The sequence below is a fragment of the Olea europaea genome, chromosome 3 (assembly GCF_002742605.1).
Source record: "Olea europaea var. sylvestris chromosome 3, O_europaea_v1, whole genome shotgun sequence".
NCBI classification, from domain to species: Eukaryota; Viridiplantae; Streptophyta; class Magnoliopsida; order Lamiales; family Oleaceae; genus Olea; species Olea europaea.
The window spans coordinates 2,773,915-2,796,508 of record NC_036239.1 but is presented as its reverse complement, the minus strand read 5'-3'; the positions used below and the strand labels follow the sequence as shown (position 1 = coordinate 2,796,508).

Genomic DNA, 22,594 nt, shown 5'->3' with positions numbered 1-22,594 from the left:
ATATTGCGAATCCACTTATGAAAAGTTTGTCTAGAGATCAAGTACGTTGCCTATCCAGAGGAATGAGATTAAAGCCTATTACGTAAGAGTTTTTGCAATGGTAACCCTACTTTGTTGACTGGAGATCTCAAGATCTTGGTTCAAATGGACAACTAAGTAGTGAAAATTTCATGAAACACTTAGGAAATTAGAATTCCTAACTCATTCCCATGATACTAAAGTGTTTTCTGCAGAATGGATAGAGGCTAAGATTATCTTTTAATGATTCCTATATCTTGATTAAATCAAGTGGAGTAGGGCAGAATGAATCACTTATGAAACCAAAGTGGAGTAGGGCAGAATGAATTACTTTGAATTCTCTAAACACTTATGAAACCAAATGGGTTCAGGGCCAAAATGAATCAAGTCATAAGAACTAAGTACATAATAGGAAAGATATCTGTGTGAGTACTTTTTTCTTGACTTACACCAAAGGCTGAGTGGTTTAAGACTTATGGTTCACCAATTAGCCGAGTAAGTACGATAGTATTTCATTAAGGGAGGTTCAAGGTCAGAAGCCACCATCCATGATGCAGTATTTTTCCGTATCCTCTCTACATTGCATCATATCATCGCATTTTCATATGTGTACCCGAATTTCCATTCATGTGGGGAATTGGAGGAATTGGTTCAAATAATTAACCACAAATTGGAAAATGAAAATGTGTGACGACATGTCAACTTCAACCAAATATTCGGACTTGAATCCGATCGTCAAATTACAAAAGTAAACATACCAACTTATTCTACTCGTCGAGTAGACGAGTAGATCGTCATGGTATATTTGAAATCTCGAAATCGATTCTGGATGAATGATAAATTACGGACCAAAGTTGGAAGAAATAAAGTATTGCAACTTTTCGAAAAGATGCAGATTTTGGCCAAGTGTTGCAACTTTTCAAAATGATGCATGTTTTAGCCCACACTACTTCATTTGCACCCTTTCTACATCTATAAATAGGACCCTATGGACATAGTTTTGGATACACTAATTGAATTGAGCATTCATTCTCCTCTTGCATTTCTTTCATTTCTAATTCCATAGCATTTTCATGCATTTTTTTTATAGAGGGGAAATTCTGTCAAAAGTTAGTCGATTTCTTGTAGTTTGAAGTGCTGCTACCACAAATTGTGAGTCCCTTGTATCTTAGGAGACAAGTGCAATTCACCGTGAGCACCGTAGGGAGGTAATTTGTCTTAAGGAAAGAGATAACGTCTCACCTTGGATTATTCTCTATTTCTACTCCTTCTTAATTCTTGTTTTGCGTAATCGTTATACCGAAACTCTATCCAAATTTTCATTCATATAAATTGTGCTTTGATCACGCTCTTGCGGATTAAAATTAGTCAAACAAATATATCAAAAATCAACCTTTATATAGCCATTTTTATAAGTTGTCTCCAACAAATAAATCGGTGAAATGCCAACTCTTCTTTACGACTCTTCACGTTTGTACCTCCTCTAATCTAGGAGATCGCTCTAACAAAGTATGAGAGTGATTTAATGTATTGACTTTATTAATTAGATACATGATTATCATTCCATTGCAAGCTCATACTGAATTCAAGTAATCAACCATTCAGCGATTAGTGCAACATTTAGATCTAACCAAGACTAAAATGGTGCATGCGACACATTTTATGATATGGAATGACCTTGCCAATGTTATACACTCTTGTTTACATTATAGAAGGCTGAAGCACCCATTTGTACTAATAGCAAGCTTAAAGATGGTAATAGGGTGGGTTCCCTCGACCTCTCGTCCCATTGGGCATTTTTCGCCCCGTTACCCGTTTAAGGCGGGACGGGACAGGGCGGAGCCTTTCGTTTATGTACCCGTCTTTTTTTAATTTAATCTTTGATAATCCATTTTAATGTCCTCGTTCATTAAAGTAAGACAATAATATAATTACTAAAATTTTTAATTCATTTATTTATTTTTAAAAGTTAAATTATTCAAATATATTTGATAAACTAAGAATTTTATTGTTTATTATATTTCTTAAATAATTTTAGTTGTCATCTTTTATTAAAATTGTGAAAATTTCATGAAATTTTCCTTTTAAACTATTGAATTCTTAAAATTAATTAATTAATGGGACGAATACCCGCCCCAGGGTGAAGTTCCCCACCCAAACCCATCTCGAATACCCAATTAAATGGGTAAACCCCACCTCGTTCGAGACGGAGCCCGTTGGTATTAGGTTTAACGGATTTTTTTGTCATCCCTAAGCAAGCTTATCACTTCTACGTGAAACCACGAAATGCTTATACAAATGAATAAGTAAATAAATAAACTGATTGTATCACATATACATGATATGGTTCAAGTCAGAATTTCTTCAATCCCAAAAAAGTAAAATAATAAAAAATTCCAATTTTTATTTTTACAATTCATCTAAACCGTTATACAACTCCTTATGAACAACTAGCATTATTCAAAAATAAAAATAAAAATAAAAAATAAAACCAAAGTTTTTGTTGTGACTCAGTTATACCATCAAACATTCACATATTGTTGTTTTAGAATAAAGCCACTTGTATAATATATTTGCACAACTTGATTGACAAAATGTGTGCTGGAAAAATTATAGTCATTGATTTTAAAAACAGTATCTCAAATAGATGAATGTGATGTTTGTCAAGTCATGCATTGTAAACCAAGTTGTAAAAAATATTGTACAAATAGCATAACTGGTTGTTTTAAACTTCCCAAATTGTAGAATTATACTGCAGTTAATCGTGCATTTTGCATTACTGCCAGTTCCAATCTAAAAGTGGTTTGAATCTAAACAAGTTTGATGAAGAGGAACACTAGAACGGGACGAAAAAAAAATAAAAATTGTCTAATCATCAGCAGTCTTGATGTTTGCTCCTTTTGAGATGTAGATGCTTTTCCCTCTTCTGAAACTCGGTCAGTGCTTTACCACTTCCAGTTACACCATCCTTACCGGTAGGATCGTCGAAAGATTTGAATATGCTCTCTCGCTTTCAACCCGAAAAAAACCAACCTAGGACGTAAGACCAAAATTCGAATATAATACAATAATGAGTAGGAGTAATGAATAGTGGAGAAAGGATAACCTCGTTCAAATTTCTAAAGCCAAAATCTATCTTTTGCATCAATTATATGAGCATGCACGGAAGAAATTGATGTGTGATCAATATTAACTAGTCGGGCCAAATAGCCTTCCATCTTCTCCAAACAATGGCTTGCAAATGCATCTAAAGCATTGAAGGTTCGAATTCCCGCAACAACTAGAAAGCAACATTTATGTTGAAAGGCAATTGTCCTATGAAGGCAAAGTTATGGTGCGCTTTATCATCCTTCCAAAGATCCTGTACACATATCGTAAAGACACGTCTACAGGAAGAATAACCACATTCCAAATGTTCGGTCCAAGTGTATATAAATTGTGACCGATCCGAATTTACCTAGGTGGCAAACCATGAGGTAGGACATCACTCCTCAAAATTCATCAGACGAAACTTGGACATTTGAGTAATTTTATACGTGATGCCTTTGGAAATTTAAAAAAAAAAAAAAAAAAAAAAAAAAAAAAAAGGTACTTCTGCCCCCCAATAAATACTTGAAAAAAGCCTTCCCAACTTCACACCTCACCCCTGCTTGTGTTTTTAAAGAGAGTTAATAAAATATCTAATTAAAAAATTGATAAAAGTCATAAAATATACGATTGAAAATAAATTCAGTAGAAAATGAGGATCAAACAAGTACTTTATGCTAACTTTTGCTGCATTTTGCCCTTTTTCTTTTTTCTTTTTTTGGCTCGCGAGCTGCACAAGCTCAATGGTAATCGTAGTATTTTAGCCTCTGTTTGAGCCCCCATTCTTTTATATTCATTCCCATTATTCTTTTTACGGTACTCATTTTTAACCGCATTCTTCATTAAAATAATATTACATGTAAGTCAAAAACATTTCCTTCTTTTTTAATCGCACATTCCCTATCAGTCACTATTCTACAATACATTACTTCAAATCAATGGGGTTCAAAAGGGGCCTTAATTCTTTATGTTAAAAATAATTTCTTTTAAAATTAAAATATAATTAAATATGGGCCCACACTGATAACCGGCTTTTCAAGAACGTCGGGTCCGACCTTGTCCAGGTCGAAGGAAGGCTACCATTAAGACTGGAAAACATTGGAACGGAAGAACTGTCTCACAAATTATAAGATTATGCATATATACAAAAAAGTTCACGTATACTCAAAAAAAGACCTATTACAGGCTCATGGCTGTAACTGAATCATCTAAATCTTCCCGTTCGCTTCCCTTCGTTGGTGCAACTTCTTCCTGTAATCAAGTCAAATATTTGAAGGGGGCAAGGGGGGGGGTCTGAAATGACAAAATTAAACAAAGTTTATGTGGATAATCCAATTACAGTATCTAATCACTCCAATGCTAGCATGGCCACAAATAGAGTTATATTCCTAAGAATGGAAGACGATTAAAACGGCAGTATCTCCAGACTTTATTGAGCCGACAAGGTAATTCTCTAAACTTTATTGAGCCAACAGTAGAACACCGGAAAGAGGGTCGGTCCATAAAATATGACAACTACGATGCAAGACAGTTTTCATTAACACTCAAAATAAGGAAGCAAGGAAAAGTTAGCCACTGTTTGATGGGCATTATTGTGTAAAAATGATGTTTTGAATATTGATTTTTTGGAGAATGTGTGGTTAAAAAGTAAGGAAAAATTTTGGGTTTACATGCAAAATAATTTATTTTGTGTGTGGTTGAAAATAAGTATGAAAAATAAATGTTTTGTTTTAAAGGGAGTCAAACAGGGGGCTTAATCTGGCACAATAACATTTTTAGCTCCATCTGGTACCACAACCCTTGATGAGTGCAGCAGTGGATGAAATTAAACAAATGTTCATGTAATCAAGTCAAAATGCCAATAAATGAAGGTGGCTAGCGATACTGAGAGAAAATAATGTTTATGTAATCTCTTCCTAGAAGAACTTCCAACTTGCAGTTAATGCAAGAATGAAAGCATAAAACAGCCGGACTGGCTTCCAAGGAGCTCAGAAGCCAATGTACATGGGAATAAGAGTGCATACCTTTGTAACTCTTGATTTTGTTTGACTAGCGATTTTGTCTGACCCAGTATTTTTGCGGAGAATTTTTGCTCCATGTCCAGGTGTATCTAGTGTACCAACAGCCTCTTCATCGACCAAAACTCTGTCTACGGAGTATTTTCCGAATTTTGCGTCTGGAACCTTCGAGCATTACTTTATCATTAGGTCACCATGTATTACAGAAAAAGCTGATAGAATCTAGAAGTAGCACAAGACAATTTAAGAAGGTAGGCTAGAAAGACGGAAAATCTTGCAACTTGCCATCTAGTCAACACAGCAATCTCAGCTTGACACACAAGCACTATAATTTTGTAAATTAAGCAGGCAATAAATAAGGACTGAAGAATGGCCTTCATGTTCAAGCCTCAAAAGAAAACTGAATTTATAAGCATCTCGCTACCACATAGATGCCCCGTGCACATTTGATACGCTCTATTGGACAGTATGATGAACATGATTTTACCTTCTTTTTTTTCCTTTTTGATAATGCATAGTGTTATCCAATCCGTCCTACGGAATGTGCTATCTTGGTTTAAGGAGTGAGATGATAAATTAGTGTTGCACATAAATTGGAATGCAACCATGGACACATGAGAAAACTGGTTGTGCACTGACATACCTTAACAGCAAAACAGTTCATTCAAAGCAAAATCTAGCATTTCAACTATTGTCAAGGGGAGTCAATTATCCTTCTCTCTAATACTTGTGGCTTCAATGGAATTATATCCACATTATAATTGTAAAAATGCAATAAGAGCCGAAACCTAAATTCCAAGGTTCCTAACTCTAGCTTTTGCATGATATGAAAAGCATGAAAATAGGCCTACTGAATTATACCTCAAACATGGCCTCTGTCAGAATATTTTCTAATATGGCCCTTAAACCTCGTGCCCCAGTATTTTTGGCTTTTGCTTTCTTTGCAATCAACCTCATGGCATCGTCTGTGAACTGTAAGTTGACCTGTAAATCAAGTGAATAATGAAGAAAGTGGAAGACCCATTATATTAAAATTCGAGAGAAAAGAGATAAAATGGTAACATAATTCCTGAATATTATCGATACAGAATTATAAGCTTACATTGTTCATTCCAAACATCCTCTTGTATTGTTTACAGAGAGCGTTTTTTGGTTCAGTAAGAACCTATAAAACCAATATAACAAAGAACTCAGAAAAACAGAACTTTGAATATTCAGAGACCAAGCCAACTTCAAAAAGAGCAGCTTCTTTTACTATTCATATATAAGTATACTTTTTTTGCTCCTCCGTTGAAGGGAAGCATAAGATGAATGCAGCAGAAATGAGGATGTTAAATGGATGTGTGGTCATACTAAAATCAATAGGATAAGAAATAAACATGTATGCTAACAGCATAAATTAAGGGGAGGAGGATATATGTGGTTGGGCTATATCTTGCATGGACCTAAAGAGGTCCATGTTCATAGCATTGATGCAATCTCGGCAGAATAGGTTAGAAGAGGGAAGGGTAGACCAAAACTAATATAATTTGTTGTGGTTAATAAGGATCTAGCTGGTTTGTAGAGTGATGGAGAAGGATTCATACAGCCAATCCTTAATGTATTGGGTATATGAGTTTAGTGCATGGTTGAGTTGTGGTTGCCATCTGTGAAAAGGTAGCATCTTTGGCTTAGTCTCATTTATCATTCGTTGATAAAAAAGTGCAAGGGGAATAAATGTCAGAGTTGTTCCTCCCTCTTCCCTCTTGCCTCCTTTTCTTTCCTCCGTTGGGTTGGGCGATTCCCGTAGTTAAATAAGCGTCGATATTTCTCTTCCAACATTCTCAAATATACAACAAATTAACAGTCTTCTATCTTATTTCTCTCCATTATCACGTAAAAATCAAACAATCTGGACCTTTTCCTTTCCATATACAGGATATAATCATGTGAATGCAATTTTCTTCTCACAGGATCATAGCTTAGAGTTTCAGGAATGGAAGCCAACCTCCAGGCCCCAAGTCATCAAAAGACATCAAGAGTTAGTAGAACAAAAATTATTGATGAAGGGGAAAGAATAACCTGAACAAGTTGGTCTTCATCTAGAGCTGACAAGGTCACCAAAACGGGAAATCGTCCAACAAATTCAGGTATGAGACCATAAGAAGTAAGGTCGTTACTTTCTATCTGGAAGTCCAAAAGCAATCTTCAGGCCATTTACTTGGGTAATATTTAGATAAAGATTAAAAGAAGTGTAGAAAAATCTCAACACAAAACATTACACATTATGTTGATTCTCACATGTTCCAACAGAGATGAGGCCACTGTCGGATTATTTAGCCCACCAAGTCTCATATTAGTACGGACCGGTGCTCCAAAACCAATTGAGGAATCTTGTCGTCTGGGAGAAAAATAATAATGAACACAAACCTTTCGGATGTATTAAACATTATATGTAATTGACATTCATCAAAAGAAACAGAAAAAGGGGGGACTACCTCTCGGAAATGGTCTTCTCCAAATCAATAAAGGCTCCACCGCATATGAATAGGATATCTTTTGTATCTATCTGTCAGTTATCTCAATGAAATAGGAAGAATAATCATCATCTAGACATTGTTGACCACTGTTTAAAATAATTAATTGAGGATTATGCCTCAAATGAGGCTTTAACAAAATGTGTTTGCCAGCATGTCTTGCATTTTCAGTACATTCTATTACTAGCATTAGCTTTGTGGGCTATTTTCTTTTCATTCACTAATTTATTTTATGTTTGTTAACAAGCTAAACTTGTAATTTTGTCAATTTGTTTTATTATGAATTTTGTAAGATGATGTATTATTTATTATAAGCATAATTTTTATACTTCTATGTTCTTTTGAATTATTTATTAGTCCAAGTAGAGGCTTAAGCCTCACCTACGAGCACCTCAGTACTTGGTTAATCCTTTTCAATTGACAATTACTATGACTAACGAATATGAAACATATGCTTACATATCTGTCCATGGGTAGATAGGATATGCAGTTGCTAACATGCTTAATGTATATTTAAATGATGTACATGCAAACATAATACAGTATGTGGTGTTCTCTATCTCCACTGGAAAACTCGCCAATTTTCTTCTAACCAGTTCTCTCACATGCTTCATATCAGCCTGAAGTTGGATGTGTTTGATCTGTCACAACTTATCTTATTTGATTTGTTCTAGCTATTTCTTTACATGAAAGGGAGATAGGAGAGAGAAATTTAGATTGTCATATTCTGAACACATGGAATTTAAAACCAGATAATAAGAATAAGCGAAGCTATCAGAAGAAGAGAACATGTCAACTCAGATGACCATCTGCATTGATTTAAGTTATTCAGAAGACAACCAAGCAAGACAAGAATTTATCCCTCTAAATAAGTAAAAAAATTACATTGATGAATTAAGTTAATTTGAAGCAGTATATATATGTGCTATATAAAGCAAGTAGCACAAAAGAGAATACAAGTGACTACAAAATCCATCTATAATATAAAAAAAAAAAAATCTGAAATTTAATCAACGATGATTCAAGTTTCCGTATACCTGAATGCTATCACCACGTTGATGCTTTCTAGCTCTATTATCAGGAACATTTACAATCTAGGACAAAACACAGGCTCACATAATCACTACTACAGTAATAACATCAACCAGGATAAAGTTTAGATCAGTCCATAAAGAAGGAGGTACAATAGCAATAAAGCAAAAGAACAAAGTAAAGGCAAAGTGTGATGTCTCCTTATGAGTTTTTAAGGGTCAAGTCACTTGCACGAAGCACAGAAGAATACTGCAAAAATATAAAACTCACAGTTCCTTCTAGCATTTTCAGCAGTGCCTGTTGAACACCCTCTCCTGATACATCTCTACCAATGTTCAAATTCTCAGACTGCACGTTGAAGGAGATAAATTAGCAAGCAACAAAGAAGAATTAAGTTTAAAATTCATTAAATATTTTTGCAATTGCAAGACCTTCTTTGTTATTTTATCAACTTCATCAATATATATTATCCCACGCTGAGCCGCTTCTACATTGAAATCAGCAACCTATAAAGGAACAAGGAAGAAAGTAATATATTATGCTCAGAATGCATAACAAAAAAAGAGGGGATTGAAAATCTTGCACAAATTGCATTTTTGAGCTCTAACACCAACACATTACTTAGCAAAAGACAAGGAAAAAAGAGAAAATTTACCAAGGTGTTAGATGCAATTTAGCGAAAAAATATATTTTGGGAAATAAATATAATTGCCTGACATATCTAATAATCCCGAAATAAATATAATTGTCTGACATATCTAATAATCCTTACTTTTGGGGTTTCCTTTCTGTATTTTGATCATTAATGTGTCTGATCATAATTTTAACCCAAAAGAAAAGAATATAACAAAGATAGTTCAGGCTGTTTGCATCACTATACTACTTTAAACTTCATTCAAGAAAAAAGCCAACAGTAATCAAATTTTACATGAAAGGGGACCAATAGAAACATAGTCTTCAATATTTAGACATAGTATTAAGAAGCTTTTAGGCTGTTCCGTCATCAAATTCTATACATAAGAGGAACACTTAGTCATGAAAAGTAAATGCTTCCTGCTTATCATTATTGCATGAAACTTCTCTTTTTATTCTGGACTAAGTCAATGAATGGCGGGCTAGATACCTAACGTTGATGAGAATACTGTAATTTCAAAATTAATACTAATTAGAATTATTTCCCTATATACAACATCATAGTTGCTCCCCCCATTATCTAAGATTAATATGACAGATACTTTCTAAAACATCATAATGAGTCTGAAAAAATTATATCAATGGAATGCACCACAATTTATAATACAGGGAAATGATCGTAGGGATGAATTTAAACAAAAGAGCATGAGAAAGTGACCTTGTTGAAAATATATTTGAGACATGAACATTATTGAACTTTGATGGTCCTTCCGCAATCATTTTCAAAGCTAGGACTAGGATCTTCTTTTTCTTTTCTTATTTTGTAAGCATATTCATGTAATTTGTGTCAATGTGCGATTATGTTTTCAGAATTTAATGCAATCCTACTCAACATGTGTGAGCATGTGACATCAAGGAAACTAAGCTTGCCAGATCCTTGAATCCAAAAAGATGTTTTGTGCAGATCTTCTATATATTTAGTGGGCAAGAAACAAAACTAATTTTCCACAAAGGATAACTGAAGAAGTTAACTCACTCTTTCTGTACAGAAGTATCATATATTCTTTTGTAGTGGTTGTAAACAGCCACGGAAAGGACCTGTCATGTGAATAAATTCATTCCACAGATAAGCTCCAAGATCTTATACAACACACTGACAGTTTGAAGAACAGAAGCTAAATTATTTTAAGTATGATGCAACAAATAATCTTTTCATGTACACAAATATTATATGCTTTTGTCAAGCAATAAACTCTGGAAGCTATTCTCAAAATAATTTTGAATACCATCTGTTTGGTTCATCGCCTATGTCGACAGATGAGTTCTTCGTAGTTTACTAGAAAAGTGAAAGAATAAACAAATGCAATCAGCAAACTTCAAAATCAAGACATGCACTGCATCAATATGTGTTACAACAAAACAGAGAAAAATTATAAATTGGAATCAGTTGCATACATCACTTATGTCATTCCTTTCCATCCATAGCTTCAGTCATGCTTATTTTGATCTACCACTCTTTTGTTAGAATATATTATCATTTTTTTATCTATCCATTATAAAATCCACAAAATATCACTTCAAAGAGTCCATACAAATCTTCCAACTAACATTCTTTTGTATGTATAAATATATACATGCGAGTATTGATGTGCGTCAGGAATTCGTGTATTAATCGAGCTCTGGTAGCCAAACACAAAGTCTGAAATTGGAAAGTTAAGGATATGCATCCTAGCACTCATCATTGTATATTTCTATGCAACAACAAAAACCATTAGTCCAATGGAAGTAAGAGCACGGCCCAACAAGAAAAAAGTAACAAAAAGCAATTCACGGAACATTATCATCAAAATATTAAACAATAGCAGAATCTAATGTTGCATATAGCTTAGTATTGAATGCACTACCACAATAATAACGACACAGATTCCAAAATGAAAACCGGACCTTTTTTGCCCTATCCTGCCCAACAACAAAATCATTGAGCGCCTTACATATCTCCTTTGGCGTTGGCAGCTCCTTCCTCGCTTTACCACCCTCAGCTCCCATGGTGGAACCCACATTACTCCCCTCTAGATTACAATTACTGTCAGTGTTGGCATCTGCATTCTTCTCTTGCTCACCACTATAAGACCGCAATTTCTCCCAAACTTTAACCTCATTCTTTCCACCATCATTCCCAGAACTCTCCCTCCCTCCTTTCACCCTTCCTATCTCCACAAAACTCCCCTGCAGAGGCTCAAGCTTAAACGGCCGAAAATAAAATGCAGTCCGACAACTGTAACACATATTCACTGCCTGGTAAATTCCCGTTTCACCACCGGAAATTGAAAGCGGTCTATTCGAGAATAGCACCGTCATGAGCTTGGAGCAGCGGGGACAGTTCACCTCGGCTTTGATCTGATCGTATTCGTCGGAGCTTCTGTCCCATTTGTGACGCTCCTGCAATCCCAATTTCCCCCTTGATATTTTCGAGAGTAGGGTTTGGCGAAAAAGGAAGTGAGGCGACACGAGCGGTGGGGGTTTGACGATGGAGGTGTGGAATTTGGAGGAAGCGTGCGGGGAAAGTAGGGCAATTGTAGTGGTTAAGCGGCGGAGTTTGCAGTATCGGAGTATCGCAGACATTTTGCGGGCTGATGCTGATGCCCGGTGCTCAACGGCTCCAGTTGATTCCTTGAAACATGTGTTGGTGGATGTTTTTAAAATGGGTAATTGGCACAAAACGTCCTTACCTTTCAAGTCTATTGTGGAAAAAGTCCATACCTTTCATTTTTTGGCATTTTTGCCCTCATTTCAACCTTTCTTTGCGCTGGACGTCCTTCCGTCCATATTCCGTCAGTTTTTCCATTAATTAAATACAAAAATACCTTTTTCTTTCCATAAACAAGGGTAAAATTGTCCTCACCTACTTCACCCCTTTTTCCCGCCATCAACTTAGTCCATAAGTAACAGTAGAAGCAACATGAATCTGAAAATACTTTAAATGATTAAGTTAAATAAAGAAAAAATATCGTGAACACATTATATTTCACAATTCCACAACTACTGTTGCTGTCATCTTGTGTCACTGGAAAATTTTAGAAAGACATATTAAATGGGTAGTCAATTTATAATGAGTCAAAATGGTGAATGGCTCTTTTTGGCTTAATGGAGAAGATGAATGGCTCATTTTAAATTAACTCATTATAAATTCACTACCCATTTAATATGTCTTTCTAAATTTTTCCAGTGACACAAGATGACAGCAATAGTAGTTGTGGAATTGTGAAATATAATGTGTTCACGATATTTTTTCTTTATTTAACTTAATCATTTAAAGTATTTTCAGATTCATGTTGCTGCTACTGTTACTTATGGACTAAGTTGATGGCGGGAAAAAGGGGTGAAGTGGGTGAGGACAATTTTACCCTTGTTTATGAAAAGAAAAAGGTATTTTTGTATTTAATTAACGGAAAAACTAACGGAATATGGACGGAAGGACGTCCAGCGCAAAGAAAGGTTGAAATGAGGGCAAAAATGCCAAAAAATGAAAGATAGGGACGTTTTCCACAATAGACTTGAAAGGTAGGGACTTTTTGTACCAATTACCCGAATATTTAACGGAAAAACTGACGGAATATGGACGGAAGGACGTCCAGCGCAAAGAAAGGTTGAGATGAGGGCAAAAATGCCAAAAAATGAAAGGTAGGGACGTTTTTCACAATAGACTTGAAAGGTAGGGACGTTTTGTGCCAGTTACCCTTTTTAAAATGTTTAATGAGAGGTGTTTTGACTCTCATTTTTAAGGAAAAATGAATTTTAGAATAGTAGATTGATGGAGAATGTGTGGATGAAAAATTTTTAATTTACGTATAATATTATTTTAATGAAAAATGTGTGGTTAAAAAAAAAGAGAAAAATGTATTTTGAGAAAAATGGGAATCAAACGAAGCCTAAAATAAAATAAAATAACCGAGTAATATTGTTTGAAACATAGGGTGTGTTTGGTTCGTATTGCTAAATTAATATTTTTTTCTGAAAAGTGAAGCTATAAAATTTTTAAGTTAATAAACTTAATATTTTAATTAAAAAAATTTTAAAACAGTTCGATTCGATTTTGTGCAGTTTTTAAAAATCAAAATCATGGACCTGTGGTTTTTTCCCTCAAATCGAACCACAAATCGTTTCAAAATAGTTTGGTTTAGATTTTGATTTTTAAAAACTGCACAAAATCAAATCGAATCGTTTTTAAAATTTTTTAATTAAAATATTAAGTTTATTAATTTAAAAATTTTATAGCTTCACTTTTCAGAAAAAATATTAATTTAGCAATACGAAATACAACCGGCCTATTGAAATAATCATAGAAAGTAAATTAGATTCATTGTTATTGGCATATGATTTAAAAAGTACAAAACACATGTCCTCGCCTAATATCTAAACTGACAATTTAAATCATAATTCAACAAAATTACTTTAAACAGATCACGTCCAATGTTTCGAAAGCCCTAACATAAATTCTCATTTTCCTAACATTTGAAACTTGTCTGCCACTGCTAAACGATCACCAGTCGTCTTTGCCTATTAGTCTGTCAATTTCTACCGAAATCACCTCTTTCTCTCTTCTCTTTCAGTAAATCTCATATTCTCATTCAAACCATTTTTCTATCGTTCTTTCTTTCATTTGTTACTTTTGAACTTATCATACATGTATGAGTTATGATTTGAATAGAAAAATGATTGTTTGCAGCCTTAGATAATTAATGAACTTGTTTACAGTTTGGAAAGAACGAAGGATGAAGCATATTGATTGTGTAAAAATGTTAAAGTTCCCTAACTAATACCACTACCTTCTACTTCCATAAAATAGTTAGAGAAGGAAATTCATCAATTTCCAATAAATAGAGACTCTATAAATCTTCATATATCTAAACATATCCCGTTCAATCTCTATTTAATATCTCACTAACATAACAAAAGGAATTTTAACCAAACTATAATAAAAGAATGTAACTCTAACTTTACAAACCGCTATACGACAATATGAATGTCAAACAATAAAATATAAATAAAGATGAAGAAAGACATATTTGTTCTATTAATATCTTTTAGCAACCAATTTTGAAAATAATTTATTTGTGAGTTTATTGGTAAATATGAATGTAATTTAATATTTAACATTATTAGTTCTCGTTTAAACTTACATGTTAACTTATGTTAAATACATTAAAATAATGTCGATGGTAAATCGCGGATTAAAATCAAACCAAATCGCAAATTATGGTTTGGTTTGAAAAAATTTTAAATCGTATAAAATGGTTTGAGTTGAAAAAATAGCACAAATCACTCAAATCGAACCGCGTTCACCCCTAGTTTGATTGTCAACATTTTTTATGAAAAATATCTTTTTTCCACCTAAATTTTCATTTTTGTGCTATTTGATTAACTTTTTTCTGTAGAAAATATTTTCCCACTTTTAATCACGTGACCAGATTTTCCTTGGAAGCAAGGAAAATATTCTCTGGGTGTAGTGGGATTTTATTTTCCATGAAATTCAAATTTCCTAAAAATTCTATTTTATCAAGTCCTCCACCTACTCACATATCCAATCTTCCCCTTCTCTTCACCACGTACAAAATCCTCTCTCACCACACACCATTGAAACAAAACCATTAAAACGGAAGAAAAAACCAGAAAAAGGAACAAGAAATCAAATACTCGCACAACCGAACTAGGAAGAAGGAAGAAAAAATCAAGGACTTGAACGAATCGCTGCTTCCATATCTGGCCTATTCACTGCAAAAGGTCGACAAAGAGTCGCTGATTGATCGATTAAGGTATGTTTCATAGTACTTTTAAAAATTGCGAATGTATGATCTTCCATGAGAATGTATTTTATGTATTTAGTTTCGAAATCCTAAAAACTGTTACTGTATTTATCAAATTCCTCTGCTTGTTTCTCTTCTCCAAAAAGTATGTAAAGTCAGTGAGATTTCTTGTTATTGTTAACCATTGTTGTGAAGTTTGTGTTGAAAGAAGGGGTGATGGGAATCGATGAATTAATGGCGCATGTGTATTTTCTTTGCATTGACTAAATTGTTACTACTTTTAATTCGGTTAAAAAAATTGATGACAAGTGTGCTGGGTCATTAGACCCAAATCCCAATCCAGGCAAAGTATTGGGTTATTACTTAAAATAAAAAAAAAATAAAAAAAGTTTAATTAAAATACTTCTTTGAATTAACGATTTTTAAGTTAGAATTTTTAAGTTATTTGTCAGAATTTATTTTTATATCTTTAAATTAATGATTTTGTGAACTCATTGCCCTTGTTTGAGCCCAATTCTTTTGGAAAAATTCATTTTTCAACAGTATTTTGACATCATTTCAACAACACATTTTTAATAAAACAATATTACAGGTAAATCCAAAAAATTTCCTATTTTTTAACCACACATTTCCAATCAATACACTATTCAAAAATTCATTCTACCCCAAAAAAATGGGGCTCAAACAAGGGCATTATTAGTTATAATGGATATATTTTTTATTGTTTAATTTTGTATATTATATTAACAAAATTATTCCCATTTTTAAGATATACGAATCATTATTAGTTATCGACCCAAAATTATGTGTAATGATATACAATTTATCTTAATTAAAATTAATTTTTTTCCTAACATAATAAGTCTATAAAATAATTATTTAGTACTACAAAATAAACCAAGGGTGGGTTTGATTAAAAGCATGAAATTTGTATGAAAATAAAATATTTTTTGGGCAATTCAATTGTTTGTATGAAAATTATTAATTAAGCCATTGTTTGAGTCACATTATTTTCAAAAGAATGTATTTTGCATTTTTGAATAGTGTATTTATGGAAAATATGTTATTAAAAAAAATAAGGAAAAATTTTTGGATTTGCATGTAATATTATTTTTTTGAAAAGTGTATGGTTGAAATTATGTCAAATCACTATTGAATAATGTATTTTTTGAAAAAATAAAATCAAACGGGGCCTAAATGTGTTTGATTGATTTAGTTTTCAACCTAAAAAAATATTATACTTATCTATTTTTATATTGATTGGTAGACGAGAGAGAAAGAGAGAGTGAATTACCTGAAAAAAAAAATCACTTCAATCTAAAGAAAATGCACTCCTATATATATGTATATATATGATCACATAAGCAAAAGTTGAAAAATAAAAAATTGTCCATCTAACACTTAAAAAGTAAAAAGTATAGTGAAAAATGTCTCACGGAAATATAAACAACCAAACACTCTCTAAATGTTGGACTAATTCTTTTCAAAGTATTTTGACTATAACAAATGATTACAAGTTACATAACGTAGAAAGAAAAAGTCATGTGTACACTATTTTGTTGACATTACAAGCGGTGTCAAGTGTTGACAGGGGAAAGACTATCAAAAATTAAAATAGTCTAATGATGCATTGTCATGTGACATAATATAAAAAGGATGTAATTGATGATTACATAGAAATGTTGACATAGTAGTAAGTACCAATGATAAGGTCATTCCTCTAAAATTATAAAGTAAATATTTGTTGAACCCAGGCAACACTGCTAATGGGCTTTAACCAAAAGTGGGGTTTAGCCCATGCAAAATCGGGTCACTTACGTTCTTCTGACAGACTAACATGAATCGCTGCTTCCATATCTGGCCTATTCACTGCAAAAGGTCGACAAAGAGTCGCTGATTGATCGATTAAGGTATGTTTCATAGTACTTTTAAAAATTGCGAATGTATGATCTTCCATGAGAATGTATTTTATGTATTTAGTTTCGAAATCCTAAAAACTGTTACTGTATTTATCAGATTCCTCTGCTTGTTTCTCTTCTCCAAAAAGTATGTAAAGTCAGTGAGATTTCTTGTTATTGTTAACCATTGTTGTGAAGTTTGTGTTGAAAGAAGGGGTGATGGGAATCGATGAATTAATGGCGCATGTGTATTTTCTTTGCATTGACTAAATTGTTACTACTTTTAATTCGGTTAAAAAAATTGATGACAAGTGTGCTGGGTCATTAGACCCAAATCCCAATCCAGGCAAAGTATTGGGTTATTACTAAAAAAAAAAAAAGTTTAATTAAAATACTTCTTTGAATTAACGATTTTTAAGTTAGAATTTTTAAGTTATTTGTCAGAATTTATTTTTATATCTTTAAATTAATGATTTTGTGAACTCATTGCCCTTGTTTGAGCCCAATTCTTTTGGAAAAATTCATTTTTCAACAGTATTTTGACATCATTTCAACAACACATTTTTAATAAAACAATATTACAGGTAAATCCAAAAAATTTCCTATTTTTTAACCACACATTTCCAATCAATACACTATTCAAAAATTCATTCTACCCCAAAAAAATGGGGCTCAAACAAGGGCATTATTAGTTATAATGGATATATTTTTTATTGTTTAATTTTGTATATTATATTAACAAAATTATTCCCATTTTTAAGATATACGAATCATTATTAGTTATCGACCCAAAATTATGTGTAATGATATACAATTTATCTTAATTAAAATTAATTTTTTTCCTAACATAATAAGTCTATAAAATAATTATTTAGTACTACAAAATAAACCAAGGGTGGGTTTGATTAAGAGCATGAAATTTGTATGAAAATAAAATATTTTTTGGGCAATTCAATTGTTTGTATGAAAATTATTAATTAAGTCCTTGTTTGAGTGACATTATTTTCAAAAGAATGTATTTTGCATTTTTGAATAGTGTATTTATGGAAAATATGTGATTAAAAAAATAAGGAAAAAAATTTGGATTTGCATGTAATATTATTTTATTGAAAAGTGTATGGTTGAAATTATGTCAAATCACTATTGAATAATGTATTTTTTGAAAAAATAAAATCAAACGGGGCCTAAATGTGTTTGATTGATTTAGTTTTCAACCTAAAAAAATATTATACTTATCTATTTTTATATTGATTGGTAGACGAGAGAGAAAGAGAGAGTGAATTACCTGAAAAAAAAAATCACTTCAATCTAAAGAAAATGCACTCCTATATATATGTATATATATGATCACATAAGCAAAAGTTGAAAAATAAAAAATTGTCCATCTAACACTTAAAAAGTAAAAAGTATAGTGAAAAATGTCTCACGGAAATATAAACAACCAAACACTCTCTAAATGTTGGACTAATTCTTTTCAAAGTATTTTGACTATAACAAATGATTACAAGTTACATAACGTAGAAAGAAAAAGTCATGTGTACACTATTTTGTTGACATTACAAGCGGTGTCAAGTGTTGACAGGGGAAAGACTATCAAAAATTAAAATAGTCTAATGATGCATTGTCATGTGACATAATATAAAAAGGATGTAATTGATGATTACATAGAAATGTTGACATAGTAGTAAGTACCAATGATAAGGTCATTCCTCTAAAATTATAAAGTAAATATTTGTTGAACCCAGGCAACACTGCTAATGGGCTTTAACCAAAAGTGGGGTTTAGCCCATGCAAAATCGGGTCACTTACGTTCTTCTGACAGACTAACATCATCCCACACGATCAAGGATTCGGATTGTCGATTTAGCAGGCCGAGACAATTTTAATAACATTGGTTTGAAAACTTGTAAAACGATTGAAATTTTGTTTTGGAAGTTACTTTAGTCATGTTAGGTAAGTGTTTTATAACTATTTAAATTATAAATAAAAAGATATAAATAAATGATGAATAAGTTAATTTTTCAAAAAAAACAATAATTTGAATGTTTATAAACAGTTTATAAACATGAGCCAAAAAGTTTTAATTTTCCCTTCATATTATGTAGAGATGGCAATGCGTCAAATCAATTTTGGCTCATGTCTAGAAATCCTGCTCGATTTGGCCCTTTGGTTCATAGGAATAATATATGGAAGAAAGAAGTTAAGCCACATAATTAATGCGAGAATTGGACAAAAATACTTAAAAAATAAAAAATCCATTATCTTAGTTATTTGTGAGAATTGTAGTAAACAATAAATGCATCATTTATGACAATTCTAACTACATATAAAAGAGGTGGTTTTGGTTACTGTTCACAAGCCGTTTAAGTCGGCTCACAAGCCAAATTTTGCGTCGGCTCAGCTATTAGTTTTTCAGTGGGGAGGCGTTGGAACTTGGAAATATCAGAGAGTGTCTTCTTGGTTCTAGAATAGTCATTTTTTTTTTCTTTCTTCCTCCTAGACTCAGTAGACTGATCTGAAAGTCTCTTCTTCTACGTTCGGTTTTCATTTTCACGGTTGCCTTAGCCATCTTACAAACTGGACTACGGTGACTTTGTTGTCTTCTCCAATTGCTGACACCACACTGCCCTTATACTATGTACACAACCACCAGACTCAGCCGTCGAATCATCCATCGCACCCACTAATCTATTTCAAAGTTTGGGTTTTCATTTTCACAGCTGCCATCGCAATCTTACCTACACCAGACTGTAGCAACTCTGATGGCTTCCCAAACCCCACTTCGATGCCTTCCTCCAATCACGGGTTTACCCGCCGTCGAATCATTCATCACACCCACTACTCTGTTTCACGGTTTGAAAAGCTATCCCCTTCTCCACACCCGTGGCCCGAACTGCTGCAATGACCTCAAATCCTCGTCCCAAAATAGAAAATGATGGCTACGATTGGAGGAAATATGGGCAGAGGCATGTAAACTGTAAAGGCAAGTGAGTGTCCAACAAGTAACTGATCTGGTGGTGCTGTTAATGATGTGTCTGCAATGTCTGGATTTGTTATGTTCTCTGTGTTTTTGGTTTGATCTTGTTGGATTGAGAATTTTAGACTTTTATTGACTTTTAATGAGTTCATTTTGATGATTAATATTAGGTTTATGTAATGAGAAGATATGTATTATGACTTTTCGAAGATCAAAGTTGTAATTTTGAAAGTTACGTGCAGTGCTTTTGGATTGTTAAGTATAAATGACTACAATATTTCTAGCTAACTAATTAGCTTTCCTTCTTTGGGATTTAGAAATGTATGGTGTATGTTTTCTTAGTTGTAGTTTTGTAGCAATTAGTGTAATTTTTAAGTTACGAAACCGGTGTTGGAAGCTGGGGGCAAAGGTAGAGTTTGAATGATGAGAAATGGTTTTAGTTTATTACAAAATTATATTGGCTTGAAAATTTTTTGGATGAGTACTTAGCTTGACAAAAATTGTTTGCTGAAATTTGATGAGTTATTATAATCTTTTTACTTCCTTCGTTTTGCGTTCGTCCTTTGTGGAAATCCAAAAAAGTATAGTGCATGTTTTATGCAATAATTGGACAAGTAATGTCTAAGACCCATTAAACTTAACATCCTTCAATTTGGATTCCTAAACGTTCTTACAGGATGCAATTGGAAAGACTTCATCGGGAAATTATTTCACCCAAAAAAAAAAAAAGAAGAAGATGAAATTGCACATCAAAACATTCTGCGTGTAGTGTACAAGTATAAGATCAGTTTCATCATTTTGTAAACTGTGAGTTATTTATGCCAAGGAAAATAAAATTGCAAAAGTTCATGTGACTAGACACAAGGAATCAGCGAATGAATTAGAATAAAAGATGACTATTTAAATGATGAAGCATATGCTCGTGTATAAGTGTATAAATTGAGCTTCAGTTCCAAGTCTTAATGTCCATGCTATATTTGTTAACTGTAATGCGTCTTGTTTCTTTCAATTCATATATTTAATATGTTACTTGTATGGATTCATTATCTCTTACACTTATTTGCTCTTAATGTTGAGAATGTGTGGTTGATTATTCAGTTAAGGGTGAAGCCAGAAAGTTCAGGCATCTCTTGTATATTATTGATGATAGGAAATCTTCAAAAAATAAAGAAAACGCCTCGTATGATTTTATCTAATCCATCATGATGTAGAGAAACTCCAAATAATCTGTTCTTTTGGTAGAGCAATGCTTAGAAAAGATGTGAAAGTATTTCTTTTGCAAGACCTTTTTATAGGTCTTCTATTCCTTTTATTTCTTTTAGATGTAAAGCATTCTTCGCCTTATTTGGTTGCCATTATAGTGCATGATAGTTCCATATGTTGCCTTCCAGCTTTATGGCTCAATAGTAACTAATAATGGCATGACTGACTTGTTAAGATAGCAAATTTTACTTACTGTGCTTCTATACTTCACTCATCATCATGTATTAGAATATTGTCACATTTTTATCAAGCTTATCCCTATCACTTTAGGTGGAGGGATGATACTGCTTCCAAATTAGATAATGCTAATGCTAGATACAAATGTCCTTTGCCACATTCTTTTCTAATCTGCTATCCATTTTCTACCATGCTGTTTGCATCTGTTTTCTGCTTTACTTATCTTGCCATATTTTTTTTTGCAGGAACTCCCGTTGATTGTACATCTTTGGAAATTTCAAAAGCTCTCTTCCCATCAACACCTGATCTGGCAAATATTCATCATGGAGATGTTTATACTATATAGTATATACTTTACGTCATATTCCTTATATGGGCCGAAACAGTGGTGGACGTTGAATAGCAATTTCTTTGCCGATTCGTTTGTGCAGTTTAAAGAGCAACAATTTATTGGCTACTATCCTTTTCCACTTAAATCATTCAAACAATATAGTACTCTCATTACAAATCTTTTCATGTGCTTTTAATATGAAAGAATTGCTTACGTACGTCTTTATCTTTGATTTGGAGGTGATTATTGGCATCAATATGGATAGTAACTGTCGTAACCATGTGTTAGTAACATGAACTAGCTTCATATTTGTGTGTGTATATATAATAATAATAATATCAAAAGCTTATTTGCAAACAGATTAGTATTCTTTTATTGATCACAGTCACTTATCTGTGCTTGTGCATCTTTCAACTAGACATCTTGTTGCAAATGCAGGGTATAATCAGGGATGGTAGCTGGTGCTCGGGAAGCTTTTTTCAATGGTGAACCATCTCTATCTATATCATATGACTGTTATGTATGTTAGATAATAATTAACATAAATTTACATTCATGTTTCCATTAGGTCCTGATAGTAATTCACATACTGTCGTACTTACATGTTCATTGCTTTCATATTCTTGGATATACATTCATGTGTTTGCATTTACGCATCTAGATGGAGTGTCTTAGAAATCCTATCTAAATAGAGTTTGTGGGTAGTTTCTTAGGAGGTAAAATCATAGAAAGAGAATTTCATAGTACTTTATACAAGGTTAGTTCTCTCTATAAATTTAGAGCAAATACTTTCGTCTCATTTTTCTTTCTATAACTTTAGATTGACCACCTCTGTCTGTT

General features: G+C 32.9%; 1 protein-coding gene across 1 annotated transcript; it reads right to left on the bottom strand.

Annotated features, from left to right (window-relative positions):
* Nucleotides 1-4,378: 4,378 nt before the first annotated feature.
* LOC111376929 (CLP protease regulatory subunit CLPX2, mitochondrial-like) lies at nucleotides 4,379-11,988 on the bottom strand. The gene is made up of 13 exons (XM_022999947.1): nucleotides 11,249-11,988; nucleotides 10,340-10,402; nucleotides 9,859-9,909; nucleotides 9,103-9,177; nucleotides 8,942-9,019; nucleotides 8,677-8,733; nucleotides 7,601-7,671; nucleotides 7,404-7,503; nucleotides 7,185-7,289; nucleotides 6,226-6,288; nucleotides 5,985-6,107; nucleotides 5,130-5,288; nucleotides 4,379-4,620 (listed from the first exon to the last, which is right to left on the bottom strand). Exons 1-13 carry the CDS (start codon nucleotides 11,924-11,926, stop codon nucleotides 4,486-4,488), a joined length of 1,758 nt encoding a protein of 585 aa, XP_022855715.1. The 5' UTR covers nucleotides 11,927-11,988; the 3' UTR covers nucleotides 4,379-4,485.
* Nucleotides 11,989-22,594: the final 10,606 nt, after the last annotated feature.

Excerpts from the sequence above, each read along its gene's own strand:
- LOC111376929 (XM_022999947.1), bottom strand. The coding sequence starts at position 11,926 with ATGTCTGCGATACTCCGATACTGCAAACTCCGCCGCTTAACCACTACA. Across the intron at positions 9,020-9,102 it reads TTGATAAAATAACAAAGAAG|TCTGAGAATTTGAACATTGG; the intron begins GTCTTGCAATTG and ends TTCAACGTGCAG. Across the intron at positions 8,734-8,941 it reads TGAAAATGCTAGAAGGAACT|ATTGTAAATGTTCCTGATAA; the intron begins GTGAGTTTTATA and ends GTTTTGTCCTAG.